At 39.3% G+C, this 16,345-nt stretch overlaps 1 protein-coding gene across 1 annotated transcript in view; it reads right to left on the reverse strand.

Annotated features, from left to right (window-relative positions):
* The window catches only part of crocc2 (ciliary rootlet coiled-coil, rootletin family member 2), a 65,226-nt gene that overhangs the window by 31,667 nt on the left and 17,214 nt on the right, over nucleotides 1-16,345 (reverse strand). The window contains exons 4-15 of the mRNA XM_017480349.3: nucleotides 11,555-11,722; nucleotides 11,336-11,419; nucleotides 11,109-11,215; nucleotides 8,496-8,640; nucleotides 7,713-7,819; nucleotides 7,006-7,212; nucleotides 5,427-5,523; nucleotides 3,479-3,568; nucleotides 3,146-3,295; nucleotides 2,295-2,494; nucleotides 1,386-1,568; nucleotides 699-843 (exon numbers count right to left, since the gene is read on the reverse strand). Of these exons, the coding sequence (XP_017335838.1) occupies nucleotides 699-843; nucleotides 1,386-1,568; nucleotides 2,295-2,494; nucleotides 3,146-3,295; nucleotides 3,479-3,568; nucleotides 5,427-5,523; nucleotides 7,006-7,212; nucleotides 7,713-7,819; nucleotides 8,496-8,640; nucleotides 11,109-11,215; nucleotides 11,336-11,419; nucleotides 11,555-11,722 (1,683 nt within the window). The remainder of the gene's footprint in view (nucleotides 1-698; nucleotides 844-1,385; nucleotides 1,569-2,294; nucleotides 2,495-3,145; nucleotides 3,296-3,478; nucleotides 3,569-5,426; nucleotides 5,524-7,005; nucleotides 7,213-7,712; nucleotides 7,820-8,495; nucleotides 8,641-11,108; nucleotides 11,216-11,335; nucleotides 11,420-11,554; nucleotides 11,723-16,345) is intronic.

The raw sequence follows: 16,345 nt of genomic DNA on the forward strand, positions 1-16,345 counted from the left end.
CTAATATTCTGCCAGCCAAGCATTTTTATCTCTTTACTTTCTGTTAGACTGTATTCTGCTTACCACCAACTCATATACATCGTTCTCACCTGCATACAATACCAATAATGTTTTACAATAAAGTTTCCTGGGGCTTTTAACCCCGCATTACCTTAAAGCTGAGTTTTATGGGCTAACACTGAGAATGAGTGGCTGCTCGCTAACTGTGAGATGAAAGATCTCAAGAATGCACTGTTGCAGGGAAAACATCAAACGCTGCTAATAAGTAGAGCTGTATAGCCAATCCAGGGTCAGAGTAAACACAACTTCCAGTAATTCTGCAATGGAGCTGGACTTCTGACAGAAAAAAAGCTATTTAGTCAGTGGATAAATAATGCATTAAATCTGCATAAACACAGTTTTATGACTTTGGCAAGAGTATATTTCATACAGGTGAGAACAGTTATGATATAAACTAAGAACATGTGGCAGTGAGAATAATGGACTTGAGTTAGTCATTAGGTGAGTCATTAGTAGTGTGTTTGGGGGATGTAGGCATGTTTTGGTGTGCATGTACACCATATATATGCTTAGAGGTTTGCACATTATTATGAACGCATATAGATATATTTAAGGGTTTGTGTGTATAATATAGTGTGTATGTGTGTGTGTGTGTGTGTGTGTGTGTGTGTGTGTGTGTGTGTGTGTGTGTGTGGTACCTTAGACAGAGCCTGTGCAAGGCTTCGCTTCTCATCTTCCAGTACATCTTTCTGTAGTGTGAGCTGACTCAGAGCTTCTTTTACAGTCACCAGCTCTTTACGCACATCCGAGTACTTGGCCTCCAGCTGTTCGATAGTCCGCTGACTACAGAGAACACACACACACACACACACACACACACACACACACACACACACACACACACACACACACACAGACTGCATTCTTAGAAACACAATTCAGCACAAGATGTTGGAGTCTCTGAGCCAAACCACATGTAAAATGTAGGCAAACACTGACAAACATTCACACAAATCCACACATACACACTTGCGTTCACTTCCGCACACAAGCAAAACGTTTTCTGTAAACACGGCCTATTCCTTCCTGTAGGTCACACAGCATCTAATTTGTAAACATTTCAACTCTTGTTTTTCTACAAAGCATAGGTCCTGAGGAGGCCTGTCATGCTATCATTTTAAACAAGAAATCCCAAAAGTCACAAATTAAGTTCATAATCCGAGGACTAGTACAATAAAATATCTTTGACTTTAATGGCATCTGTAAACAATGCTATCCTGGCTTGGCACAAGGCTCCTCCGAGGATGACATGTGTTAGTGATATTGCCTGTAAACAAACACAGGCCGCAGGGGAAGTTGAGGTCCAGACTTGCGCAACAACGTACCCCCTCTCGGCTTCGGATCGCTCGCGAGCCAGCTGCCTCTCCAGGTCCTCCCTCTGCTGCCGGAGGAGCTCTCTCTGCCTCTGGTTATCTACGGAAGAGCTCCTTAAACGCTCCAACTCTGCCTGATCACAGTTTAACTGGTGCTGCAGGGTAGAGAGCTGCTTCTCCAAGTCATCCCTCTCACTGGAGCGACAGAAAGACGGAATGGGATGGAGAAATAGAAATAAAGAGTTGATAATAAGGTCACATGTGTGCAGATGGCTGTCTCAAAGCTACCATATGCCACTTTTTAATGTTTCCAGGGCCAGATGTGAAGTTGAAGCTAGATGATCAGCATCAAGAGAGGGATGGACTGTCTTCCCTGCAGAAACTCTCCCAAAGCCAGCTGATCTACATAGAGTGGCATCCAAAGCTCAAACAAGGAAGTCAAACTTTCAGCTGGCTCATAACACAGACTACTTCCTCTCTTTCACAATCATTTTTAAGTCCAGTTGTAAGTTATAAAGGAACAGTCTTACACAAAATGTAACCAAGACAGCCAATACATGTTTGGTTTCAGATGGTCTTTAGTTTTGCACTGGACCTAATGTAGGGGATTATACAACATTATAGCCTCCAGATTTGCATCATCACACATTCAACTCACCTCAAGTAAATAAGTAATCTCAAAGTACCTTGCTTATGGTTTCTGACACTGCATGACATAGCTAAAACAGCCATCATGAAGCTATAATTATTCAGTTCTAGTTCTTTATAATTGGAGTAACAGCATTACTGAGCCAAATAATGTAAGTAATGCTTTAGGAGGAACTGAAAGATGACTTTTAGTTATTAGTCACATAACTAGATGAAAGAAACATACATAAAGAAGAACAGTTTAGTTAGGAGACATGCAAAGGACGTGTCTACCTGGAGATAATGCCCAGTGAGTTGCGATATCTTTGGGCATCTCTGTCGCTCTCCTCACCAGCCCTCTCTGCACGATGGTTCTCCTGCTCTAGCTGCTGGATTCTCTGCTCCAGCTGCCTCCGCTCAGCCTCTCTATCCTGTAGCCGATCACGCAGGGTGGCAGCTTGCTCCAGTGCAGCTTCCAGACGTTCCTGTAATTCCTGCAGTGGTGGAAATGCAATCAATAATCTATTCCATTCAGTACAAAGCAGCTACTCAATCGCTAAGCACTTTTTAATAAAATAATGAATGAAGGATGCAAGAAGGAATCAATCATCAAATTTGGTCCCACTTTTTAAATCACATAAAATATTTACCAACCTGTGTTTGTATGAGTATAGGGGAGAAGGTTTGCTGTCTTAATAATTATAAAGAAAATTATTTGTTGTGGTATAATATACACTTTTCTTGTTATAAGTTATATGGCGATGCTGTTTTGTATTATAATGCGTACTTGCAATTTGCAACATTGCAAATTAGCTTGGTAGAGACCCATATCAGACTTATGCAAATTGTGTGTGTGACATCATTTCATATTCACTTCATACATATACACTATATGGTCAAATGTAAAAAGGAAAAGGGTCTGAATACTGATGTCAATTTGATATTTCATTTTTAAAAAAAATCTGGTTTTTGCTTTGTCATTATGGGGTATGGAGTGTAGATTGACGTGGGAAAAAACAACATTTAAAGCATTTAGCATACGGCTGCAACATGCAAAATGTGAAAAAATGAAGGGGTCTGAATACTTTCTGAATGCACTGTATGTCATCAGCTGAAAAACCTTCAATAAAAAAGGTCTTGCTGACCTGAATTTGTGTCTGCCGTTTGGACAAAGCCCTTCGTACAGCTTTCAGAGTGCTACCACGCTGAGGAGAGGAGAGATGGACAAAGGAGATGGAAAGACTATCTTCTCCTGGACTGTCTGAGCTGCTACTGTCCCCGTCCTCACTTACAGCCTGTGAAGTCAAACAACACAGCTGAATACCAATAGTAAATGTTACAATTAAATGATTTTTAAAATTCAGCTATTTTTTTCTGGGTGTCCATTCACTTTCGAAAAACTACATGTTTGAAAATATAGCTACCAACTCTGTCTAAATCAGCTAAGCAGTAACACGTATATCACTTGTGTATTTAACCTGGTGGATGCTGTAGAGGATCTGCTGTAGACTGCCAACCTCACTGTGTAAGGTGTCCCTCTCAGCTGTGATCTCGGCCCGACTCAGTTCCTGTGCAGGAATGAATAATAATATTACATTTATTAATGATAACAACATCATCAAAATATTAAAGTAGAATGAGCAAAACAAAAAATAGTAAAATTAAATTAAAGAAGTTATTCAGTACAGAGAGAAGAGCTGTGCTTCATGTGAGATTTAGTTCTTCATTTTCTTTTCTCTCTTTTTTTTTTTTTTATACATAATATGTCCACTTAAGTAAGGGATTGTTATTCTTGTGTGATGTCTATGATCAACAGAGAATGTGCGAACAGGGAACTAACTTATTTCATGGACATTCCAAAACAATTAATGTAACTATATAAACTAGAGAGGGATTAAAAAGTATGATGTCTTGTAGGGCTGCAATCAAGACCACCATTGTCAAGTCCTACACCAGGGTAAATGATAACTGGTAAATGGCACACTTATATAGCGCTTTTATCCAAAGCGTTTTACACTGTGTCTCATTCACCCATTCACACACACACTCACACACCAATGGTAGCAGAGCTGCCATGCAAGGCGCTAACTTGCCATCGGGAGCAACTTGGGGTTCAGTGTCTTGCCCAAAACACTTTTTTGTGTTGGCAGGAATTGAACCGCCAGCCCTACGATTAGTGGACAACCCACTCTACCACCCAAGCCACAGCCGCCCCTAGGGCTAGCCAAGACTGAGTCTAAATGAAAATCATAAATGCAATTAACTTTGCCCCTTAACACTTGACTGAAATGTTTCTCATGATCTTAAAAACCTTACATGAGTTAACCCTAACCCTAGGTATATGAGTAAATGTTTGAAATCGGTGTTGTAGACAAATAAATAATTGTGCCGAAATATTCATTTCTTTCATTACAAAACTAAAAATTTATTTATTTTTAAAAATTTTATGTTTTTTTTAATTGATGACTCAATTTTAAGTGTCATGGTAAAGGCTATGAATATTTATGTACATGTGCTTTTTTTGTTTTTTATTTTTATAAATTTGCAAAGATTTCAAACAAACTTCTTTCTTGTTGTCATTATGGGATATTGTTTGTAGAATTTTGAGGAAAATAATGAATTGAATCCATTTTGGAATAAGGCTGTAACATAAAAAAATGTGGAAAAAGTGAAGTGCTGTGAATACTTTCCGGATGCACTGTAATTCTGGAAATTATAGGCAAAAAGGGTATCTACTTTGAAGATGCTAAAATATTAAATTATTTTCATTTATTTGGGATTTTTTAAATCACAACATAATTCCCATAGTCCCATTTGTGTTATTCCAGAGTTTAGATGACTTTATTATTATTCTAAAATGTGGGGAAAAAAATTATGCCAATCAGCCTACAGTGCATGTCTTTGGACTGGGGGAGGAAACTGGAGTACTTGGAGGAAACCCCGAACTACAGGGAGAACATGCAAACTGCACGCACACAGGGAAGAGGAAGGAATGAAACCCCAACCCCAGAGGTGCTAATGTGCTAACCACTAAGCCACTGTGCCCCCTATATAATTTAATATATATATTTGATCTATTTCTATTAATTATGGCTTTATTTACTTATTTTTAAATGTATAAAATTTATTTATTTAATTTTTTTCTTAGGTCTTTGGAGGTCATTCACACATGGCAAAAGAAAATTATTTTCATTCCGCAATCAGGTAAGAGATTGAGTGAGTGAGATGTGAGAGAAAAAAACTGAGGTACTTTGAATAAATCAAATATTTTGGGATATTTTGAACTGATAGATTCAAGAATCCAAGAATCTTTTCACAAACAAGAGTCATAGAAGAAGTTTCCAGGAGTATGGGTTGAACACTATACATCCTCTCTTTGCCAGAACCTTCTACCCCTATAAAAAAAAAATCCCTGTAGAGTCTCACCGTCCTGTCCAGACTGCTCTGCAATGCTGCCAGGCTGCTTTCTTTCTCACTGTTTTGACCTCTTAGATGCTGCACTGTGTCCTCCAGTCCCTGGACCCTAAAAAGACATTTATAAATGTTGGCAAATGTACACATGTACATGTACACACTGAGACTGACAAACATTTAGCACTTTACTACTTGCACATTGAGAAATAGCAGAATTACAAATTCACACAACTCTACAAAATGCACACAATCTTTGTTTTGTTGTTCGGATTAGTCAGCTATAACAAGTCAGGCACTAAAGACTACCAGTACTACCAGTGCTACCAGAGTACTAAGATCACCAGTACCAGTAGGTTTGGACACATACAGTAAATCAAATGCCCAATAATAATAATGCATCATATTACAAACCTGGGTACATGCAAAGCTCAATTGACACACTTCAAAATAGTGCAGATGGTTTCTCAGTTACATTAAGTAAACGAGCATTTATTCATCCCCTTAGGGTTCTCATCTGATTCTCATTCATTCCCCACCCCACAGCCAGCCCCGCTCGCAATTACAATCAGCAAAAGGGTCATAGAGCATGGAGTGTAAAATCTGCTTTCTTCATTGTACAACCATCACTGCTGTGACGATTTAAATGAATATCAATGAGAGAAAGATGCAATGTTTAAATATATTAAAGGTCCCAAAGGTTCTGTCAAACCTATGGACCTAGTCCAGAAAATAATATTAAATGATCATAAACAAGATCATCACAGTTCAGTGTGAACAAGACATTACTCATCTGATGACTAAAAGTAGCAGCTTCTACCACAGTTTTTTAAAAGTGTTTTTAAAATAAAAGAGGCTTTGTATATGTATATGAACAAACGCTCTTCCACTGCATTTAGTTAACCATCCAGTCATCCCCTTCCCCTCCTTACATAACCATAGGCTACCATTGTATCATAGTTATGTTTATATCTCTGTGGACATTTAATCAATGATTCAATATTCAACTGTTGGTCAGGTAACCCTTGTGAAATATTTGATACTTCTTCACAATTATTTCAACATTCAACTAACATGTATTTACCACTGAAGGACCTAGAGAAGGCCTGAGAATTTCTGGGAAATACAAATTACACATTTTTTTTTAGTTGTTTTATTAAAAAATATATACTCATGTTTAATGTGTTCATTGTCTGCAAGAACTGTAGTAATAGCCCAATTTCCATGTTCATGTTTAGCTGGAAATTATAGGGTTAAAAACAATGATACAATTAGATTTTTTTCCTCATGGTGTCTAGATAGACACAGGTATTTCAGATAACTCGCTGGTTTTATTTCTTATCATGCATTAATAAAGTCTTAAGACTATAGTTACATCTGAGGTGTATAAATACTTCACTAATGCAAATGTACTATATATGTTCCGTTATGTTATACCCTTTGTAGTGAACATATATTGTGATTAGGATGTATTGAGTGTAGTGAAAACCTATACCTAAAATGCATGTTCCTGTGGTATTTACCAAAACCTCACCTACAAATCATGTAAGTGAAATATGTATGACCATGATGGTTAACCAATTGTCACACAGACCTAGAGTTGAACTCCATTTTCTCTACATTGAAACCGGCCTGGAGCTGCATGGCTTCTCTCAGTTTATCTCTCAGCTGCCTCTCCAGGGCTGAGACCTCCAGGCCAGTAGAGGCATTCTGCTCACTTACAGCAGCCTCCAGATTCAAGCAGGCTGCATGTAGCCTTCGGCTCACTAATGCATACTCCCCACGCATGTCAGAAAGACTCCTGTAACCACAGATACACAAAGTCACACATTAGAGTATTGGGACAGAGCAATCACAAATTCTTAAGTGACTAAAGATAGCGTGTGTCCAGCTTTTGGGTTCAGTGCACTCTCAGGAAATCATGTTTATAGCTGAAGGGAGCCAGATGGTCGAAGTTATTAGGCTCCATCTCGTGACCAGGGACCGAGCTCTTTGAACAGTGTCGTGTCTGAGTAAAGGCCTTGAACATTCTTGGCCATGTGTTGAGTAATCCTTATTATGGCAAATTACTCAACAATGATCACAGCATTTACACACAACACAGGCCAAGTCCTCATCCGGCTCTGATGGATAGCCCAGCATTAAACCATGGGGCACGCCAAGCATCACTTTTCCCACGAGGACCCATTGAGCTGGGTGACCCCAGTGACCTACTCAGCTTTGATCATGGGCTGGGTCGGGGAGGGGATAGGGCTTGAAATGTAGGAACAGCGCAGTTCTGGCAGCATGCCATACACTTACCTGTCAGCAAAAGCCCTGAGCTGGGTAAAGGTGCTCCTCAGTGAAGCAGCCTGGCGCCAGAGAGCTCGACCACGCGCCTGCTCACGGCTCAGCCGGGAGGCAGTCATCTAAGGGGAGAGATGCAAGGAATTATAGATGGTTTGGGGTTTGGTGTAGGGGAACAGTGAATAGGTTTGTTGAGGAATCATTATATGGTCAGCAGATTTAGTACTGAAGGCCCAAACAACATGTTGTGTTTAAATGTTTAAGTTGCTATTCCATGACAGCCTCATACCAATATACTGTGTTGTGTGTTATATTTAAATGAATGAATGTACACGCACATACTTGCACACACAAACGTACAAGCATGTAAATGCTGAGGAATACACACTTATTTCACACTACTCTCTCATTCTCCCATGCCCTATGCACATGTACATTTACACACCCACCCACTGACCCAAAAGCACACACGTGTATAGTAAAATGCGCTCTTCCTGACTGTATGTGGCTGAATACAACATTAATGTTGCCAGATGTTTGCTCACTGCAATGAATTCTTGCTCTCTTTATTTTTTCCAAATGACTGGAATGTTTTCACAGGAAACAACAGCTGAGAAAATCACAACAATGATTTAAAACAGTGTCCAGACTGACAAAACAGGGACCAGGCAGGAATTCCACAAGTTCCAGAGTTGAGTTTCATTAGGTTGGATTGAGGAAAGATTTTCCTTGAACTGTGGAACTGATTAAAAAGCATATAAAGCAGATCTTTCCTTCCTCTCTCCATCTCACTCTCACCTCCTGTTCCCTTTTCAGTTGTGTTTCTCTTTGCTCGGCCTCTTCTTGGGCATTATGGAGGCTCTCTGTAAGGGCATAGTTGGCTTCATTGGCCTGGTCCAGTTGTTCTCGGAGCAGGGCGTTCACTTTGGTCAGACTGGAGCACCTGTGGTACAAATAGAGTTTCAGAATGAGGAAATCTCTGCCAGCCTGGCTCTGCCACCTGCTAAAGTCTCAGCCATCAACTCCAGCTTCACACCACCCTCTATATGACTCCTACATTTATAAGCTCGTAAAGGTCTGCCTAACATTTAGCGCTGCCAGCCATGCTTACAGAGGGGAACGCGTATGACAGTTTTATAAAGTCCATGTCAAACTTGGGTATAATTGCCAGCAGATTTGCTTGTCACGTCATTTACAGCAGTGTTTACATCATCCATGGTAGTCTACACCCAGCTCCAAACAGCGTTCACTGCCAGCAAAGTAGCAAGTAAACGAAGAAGATAATGATGAAAGATTTAGAGAAAGAAAGAATCAAAGCAATGGAGATACATTGCAGATTGTGGATAAGTACTCTTGCTAATCTGTTGTGATTCTGAGCAGTGCTTCTGTGATTAGCATCATAGCAATATGTAGGTTCAGGAGTCAAAGAATGTGGTTTGGGATCCAAAAATCATGGGTTCAGTTCCAGCTGCCTCCATTATGTCCTTGACAGGATTTGTACAGCTTTTCTAAAGTAAAATCCAAACACTTTTCCCATTACTTTCAAAGTCGATAGTCTGAAATTTTCCAGTATAATACAGATCATTTAAGCTTGATATACAGTCCCCTCAGAATGTATTCAGAAGTTTACAGAAACATTCTGTCTGCCAATTTACAAAGAAATGCATACAATCTAATTGGGATGAACTTCGTCATGCAGCAAGACAATGGACTAAAGCAGACTGCCAACACAACAAAGGACTTTATCAATGGAAAAAGTGGAAGGGTTTAGACTGGCCAAGTCAATCATCAGACCTTAACCAAATTGAGCATGTATTTCACCTTCTGAAGAGGAGACTGAAGGGAGAAACCCCCAAACAACAACTGAAAGAGGCAGCAGCACAAGCCTGGAAAATGTAATAATTTGGTGATATCAGTGAGTCACCGGCAACTGAATATTAAGTGCTATTTACTTTAGTTTACCTTAAGATTATCTGTTAAGAATACTTTTGCACATCTAAAAATTGGGTGCCACCGAAGGTGCTATGTTCTGAGTTGTTTAACACATCTAGATGTCAATATCAGGAAATTAAAGCTGAAATTCTGATATTTCGTTTCATATTCATCTTTTGATCGAAAATTTTTTCGGTGTATAGCAAAAACAAACCAAAAAAATGGCCTTGCTGTTCCAATACTTTTGGAGGGAACTGTACATCAAGAGGCTTTAGCATAAATTGAAGAGTTTAAGGAAAGGCCATTAGCTACATTTTTGCTGTAGCTATAGGAAGTTGAATGATGTTAGGTCCTTGTTCTGAAATTCTTAAAACAATCCTAACTCGTAAGTGTATTCTATCCTAACTGTCAGTTTGTATCTTATGTAATTTTACTGCACTCCTTTCAAGTGTTATAATGCCTTTGTGGGCTAATTTGGTAAATGTTATAAATACCTAGACATCTATTTCTTTCTTGCAGAACCTGCAATATGTTTGTGTGTTTGGCCCTAACGGTAACCACCACAGCCTGTAAGTTTTTTAGCTAATTTAATAGCCAGGCCATTTATTGAAAATTAGCCAAACCCTGAAATCAAGCATTTTAAGACTTTCAAGCATCTGTGTGAGCCCTGCCTTCAATAAGATGTTTGAGTTGCTCAAGTTGGACAACTAAATGTTGCAATAGCGTTCAACCAAATTAATGACTCAGCAGGACTTCACACCAACAATATAACTTACCAAATGTCAAATGTCATAAATGTAAATATAAATGTAAATACTAATCCTGCTACAGCCAATGAATTTGACTTGTGAAAAGCTACAGTGAATAAGAGTTCAGTCCCAGTTGCTTTACCCCACACATTCTGAGTGAAATGAGGACTGGTTTTGCTAAGCCTCAGAGCTGCGGGTTTTGACAATGGCACTGTGAGTAGGGCAGTAAAAGGAACGAATGCCTGGCAGGCAGGCAAGCCATAACTGCTTCAATTAAAGGTAAGCGCCACAGTAAATCACCTCCCTATAAAGGTCGGCTCTGGGAAGTGCTGTTAATGCACACTGGCAGGAGAGAAGGAGAACAGGGCCCCACTAACTGAGCCTGACAAATTGGATATTGAATATTTTTTCCTAACGTTAATACTTCTTGCATGTACTCACAGAGGAATAAGAGCAATTCGGCTCTCCTTATATTCCTCTAAAGCACTCATGACCACCCCCCATTCCCCCCCAGCATTTTTAACGATAAAGAGGAATCAAACAATACTTTAGGCGATCTTTTCTTGTTCTTACTTTCTTGAATGTACAACTGTGCTGCTGCCCCAAAGTCCCAATTGCTTTCTTTCTTGTTTGCCTATTCTCTCTCTCTCTCTCTCTCTCTGTCTCTATGTCTACCTATTCCTTTCTTGTCTCTAATATTTTACAGCTGATGTTTTGTGTAAATGCTCACCTCTGTCGCTCCTCCTCCAGCAGGGTTAGTTTGCTCTGCGTGTCCAGGCTGTGCTCCTGCTCTGAGCGCTGGAGTTGCTGGGCTGAGGAGTCCAAGTGAGACTGCAGCTACATATAAACACACAAAAACATACAAGTTCATAGAAAATACACCAGAACAAATTGGACTGTGCAACAAAAGTGAAAGGTGCAGCTGGAGGAAAAAGTAGGCGCTTTAACATGTCATACTGTGAGACGCAGCTTTTCCAATTCTGATGTTTTCTCCAGCACCTGCTGCTCCAGATCTCCAGATCTCTTTTTATACTGAAGCACCTGCAGTGTAACAACCACACAGTAATAATAAACACAACAGTGTACAGAATTTCGTTCCAAATAACTTAATATGCAGTGAGGATGTATTTGCTGAAGATGTAGAGTAAGGATGAAGATTAGTAGTGCTTGATGGACCTTGGCCTGAAGTTTATGGACCAGCTGGGCCTGTTTCTGCTGGCTGTCCTGGTAAGCCTGCAGTTTGAGCCTGTATGCTCGGCTCTCCTCCCGCAGCCTCTGCTGCTCTGTGCCATACACACTCTCCTGGTCTGACTCTCCCGACTGCAGAGTCAGCATTTGCTCCAGCTGAAAAGACACACATGTGCAGTGAAGACACTCACAGGTAGATAGATTGGTGCAGATGGGGATATACTAACATAAATTACTGAATGAGCAAAAGTCTTAAGCAGCCTAAATTGTTTTCTAGATGGCCTCTTAAATGGTTATTTTATACATACTGCATTATTGTATCAATAGAAAATGCCATATCCAGTTGTCAATTGACAATATCCGAATGTCTAAAAATTCTACAGAGAAATGTAGAACGCATACAGATGCTACAGATAAATGTTTATATGACTTTAAAGAAAGGAGGTTATTAAGTAATAAACCACTTTTCAGATAAAGTGTGACTGAGTTTGGGGATAGTCAAATTTTACAAAAGAACTTGGCAAGTTCTCCAAGATTAGATGTGGTGGCTCTGGTGTTGGGCTATTGAATGGAAGGTTAGTAACCACATTATCCAGGCTAGGGTCACAGTGGATCTGGGCAATTTAGCATAGTCAATCCACCTACCTGCAGGTTTTTGGACAGTGGTAGGAAACTGGATAACCATAAGGAAACCTACATGGACAGGGAGATCATATAAAACGCCACACAAACAGCAACACAAGTTCAGGATTGAAGTGGAAACACAGTTTCATTCACTTGAGCATGGACTCATGATTGTGAAACAATCCTTATGCAGTTTGTTTTTGAAGGTTTTCGTCCAGGTCATGTTGAATGTCTCATTGAAGTAATCCAAGATGACTTTGACTTAATTGTGAAAATGTTTTGCGACTTTTCCTAGGGGCTTTTTATAAAGACAATGACATAAACCTACATACTGTAAATGTTAATAAAAACAATTCAAGTATCATCAGCTATCAGAAAGACTGCTTTTGTCAATTTTGTCAAGTTAGTATGATTCAAGTGTTAACTGACTTTGAGGCTCAGTGTACTGCTGGAGTCATATGAGGGTTATAATGTCAAACTAACACTATTTATATACTCTGTCGTATGTATAACTCTGTTATTATAGACTAAACCTTTACATTAAGGTTGCATTAACTAGCATTATTTATTGCATTGGTTGGTGTTAAAAAACCACAAGTAATATTATCAAAGTAACTGAGAAAGTCATGTATTAATTGACCTTTGCATAAATGTTAATGAAATACACCTGTACTGACGAATGTTTACTCAAACCACAACTGAAATAAAATGTAAATATTGTAACTTACTCAGCCTCAGTACTGAATTTTGTCAGTTAACCACTGCAAACATGTTCATAAGGGTGTTGTTCATAGTTTCCATTGTGGACCTAATTGTACCCATTGATGGTATCAACATTGGTTAATTGAGGTGCTGGTTAAATGGTTTGTTTGGTCTATTATTAAAATAAAATCAAATAATTCAAATGGTAGTTACATTGTTTTTGTTACTAATGCTTATAAAGTTCATTGGTTTGTTAAATGTTAATTTATATATTAAGTAATGTCACTTAAGGAAAATGCGATGTAAAATGTTAGGGTGTGTAATTGATATAGTTAAAACTATGTAACAGTGTATCAGGTTTTTAGGTCAGTGTATATCATCGGACAGTGCTTGTCATAATCCTTTATAAATGTTAATGTAAGTTTAGGTCAGTTGTTGTGATGTAGGTGTCACATAGACTTATGAATGCTACACTTAAGTAAAATGTTGCCAGAAAGGTTTCCAGTTACCCGAAAACATAACCAACATCATACCATGTGTGTGACATTGTGTGCATTTAGTAATGGGTTTATCTGTATTCGGTACCAGAGCACTGAAGCTGGTCCACTACAGAAATAATGCACTGATTCTTGCCTTGACTTCTAAGCTCTACTTGTAGGTCTTCAATCTCAGTGTCTCTTAATCTTCCCAAGCCCCAACCCCCCCTCTATGTCTCCTCCCCTTCTCCTCCAATCCCCAGCCTGGTGCCAGACACCACGTCCCCAGTAACACAAAACACATGTTCCCCCAAACACATCAACAAGCTAGCCCAGCTGGCTAAAACAAAGTGAAACAGAGGGAGAGAAAGAGAGACCCCTGTATTCCTACACACACGCATACACACACACACACACACACACACACACACACACACACACACACACACACACACACACACAAAGCTAACAGCTAACATCACCCAAACTGCTGGGCTGACAACACCATCCCCACCCAGCCTCATCTAGTGCTATTAAGCTGTGTAGCAGTCTCACTAAGAGGCTTGGACAATAGTCCCCCTGTTCCTGCTTGGAGCCAAAGGCTTCCCGTACCTTAATAAAACATTTTCAAAACAGGCGCTCTGAGAGCTTTTATTCCATCCACTACAAAGAGGGGTGAGCATGCACCCGTCTTTGGGCGGTTTTTCGGGGTTCAGGGCTCGCGAGGGAACAGGGGCCTGTTTTACAGACCGTTGTTAAGGTGACAGCTTTTTGGGAGAATACGGGGAGTGAAAAACATGGGCGGAGGACAAGAAGGAGAAAGGGAGAGAGAGGGAGTGAGAGAACGAGAGAAGAAAGAGAGAGAACAGCTGTGTTTAAAATCTCCTCTGGAAACAGCTGTGTGCAACACTATCGATTATGTGCCTTTTCAACTATTTTGGCGCAATTATTGGCAACTTGTAACTGCGGTCCACAGAAAGGCAACTGGGTTTGTTTGATTTGAAAACATAAAATAAATGACACTCGCACACACACTCAGCATTAAAATGTTTTAAAGGCATATGGGGTCACTGCTGCTGTGTAGATCCAAAGAGACTTAAAGCATCGGGAAAAATTTAAATGCATTAGTATTTGCGCTTCGATGTAAAAACATTTAAAGGGCATGCAGAACCATTACGGGAATGCAGTCAAATCTTAGAGATCAGCATTGGGACTGCATGCATTCTTTGTTAAAGTGAGAATTTTGTTGAAATACAGTGTACTTTTTGATTTATTGGCTGTATTTTGGTTCTTCAGGGACAGGCAGCAATATGCTTCCACGATTTACAAAAGTACAAAATCTTTTCTCTCTCTCTTAAAAAGTTAATTGCCTGTGGCCGTTAATACATTATTAACCCAATGAAGCTTTCCAATATGTGATATACTAGAAAAAACAAAAAATACAGATGCTGTTTTAGATCAACAGTTATCGATCCTGGAGCAGCCAAATGAGCTCTATAATAAATAACTTAATGGCAGTTATTTGGGTGAGTCAACAATTGTGGGGCCATTTAGCCCTTAAAAATAAAAGTTAATAGCATTTTTAAAATTAATTTTGAACAATGAATAAAAACAAACATTAAAAAAATGTGGTAACCCATTTCAGACATTTTTCATTATCTACAAAGGATGACTCACACAAAACGATGATTTGAGATGTTTACTAGATTCACACATTTGTGCAAAAATAATATGATTTTTGAAGTATTTTAGTGATTATATTTCAAGGTAAACTTTCTAAGTGCTGTAGATTGTCATGTCAATGCTGGAAATGTCGTGTAACTACACTACCCAGAGAACAATGTGGCCTACAAACATGGCTTCCACAGACTACAACATCCAGCAACTATAGACTACAGACTGTCACGTTCAAACTCACCATCCTACTGATTACACACACCTGGACTCAGTTACAATCTCAGTCACACTCACAGTATATAAGGACTTTCAGTTTACACTCTCATTCAAAGTATACACTCTGTGTTTTCACCAAGCCTTAGTTTTGCTATTGTCTACTCGTTTATGGATCCTGTTTTGGTTTTTACGTTTGTGCCCTGTCTAGTTCATGCCGTTTTCTCATCGCCTGACCATTGCCTGGTTTTTGACTACACTCTTGTCTTATGTTTGGGATTCGTCTGCAAGTTTGAACAATAAAGCTACTGTTTACCGGTATGCGTGTCCGTATCTGCCGCCTGACATAGATCCTTTGTTACTTATCAAATTGAAATGTTCACACAGCTTGTTGTGAGGGACATTTTACCTATGTTTAAAATGTCTTTTTCCTTTACATTACATAATTACATACATTACATTACATACACCCAAATATATGTACAGTGCTATGAAAAAGTATTTCTTCTGGGTTTTTTTTTTTGTATATCACATACTAAATTGTTTCAGAAATTACATAAAGTACCAACTGGGCCTGTGTGAAAATGTATTTGTCTATGAAACTGCATTCATAATGGGGTTCAGCTGGACTAGACACAACCAGGCCTGATTACTGCAAAACCTGTTCAATCAAATCAACACTTAAATAGAACTTTTTCAACAGCATGAAGTTGGTTAAAAGCTCTTACCCAGTAACACACTATGCCAAAGTTGAAAGAAAAAAAAATCCAGAAATGATGAGGAAGAAGGTGATTGAAATACAGGGACTCCAAAGAACCACAGTGAGAGCCATTATCCCCAAATGGAAAAACTTGGCACAATTGGGAATCTTCCCAGAATTGGCCAACCTTCCAAAATTCCTCCAAGAGCACAGCAACTACTCATCCAGGAAGAGAGAAAAGAGCCAAGGACAACATTGAAGGAAGTACAGGCCTCTCTTACATCAATAAAAGTCACTGTTCATGACTCAACTATCAAAAAGACACTGGGCAAAAGTGGCATCCATGGAAGAGTGGCGAGGTGAAAACCACTGCTACCCCAGAAGAAC

The sequence above is a fragment of the Ictalurus punctatus genome, chromosome 11 (genome assembly GCF_001660625.3).
Source record: "Ictalurus punctatus breed USDA103 chromosome 11, Coco_2.0, whole genome shotgun sequence".
NCBI classification, from domain to species: domain Eukaryota; kingdom Metazoa; phylum Chordata; class Actinopteri; order Siluriformes; family Ictaluridae; genus Ictalurus; species Ictalurus punctatus.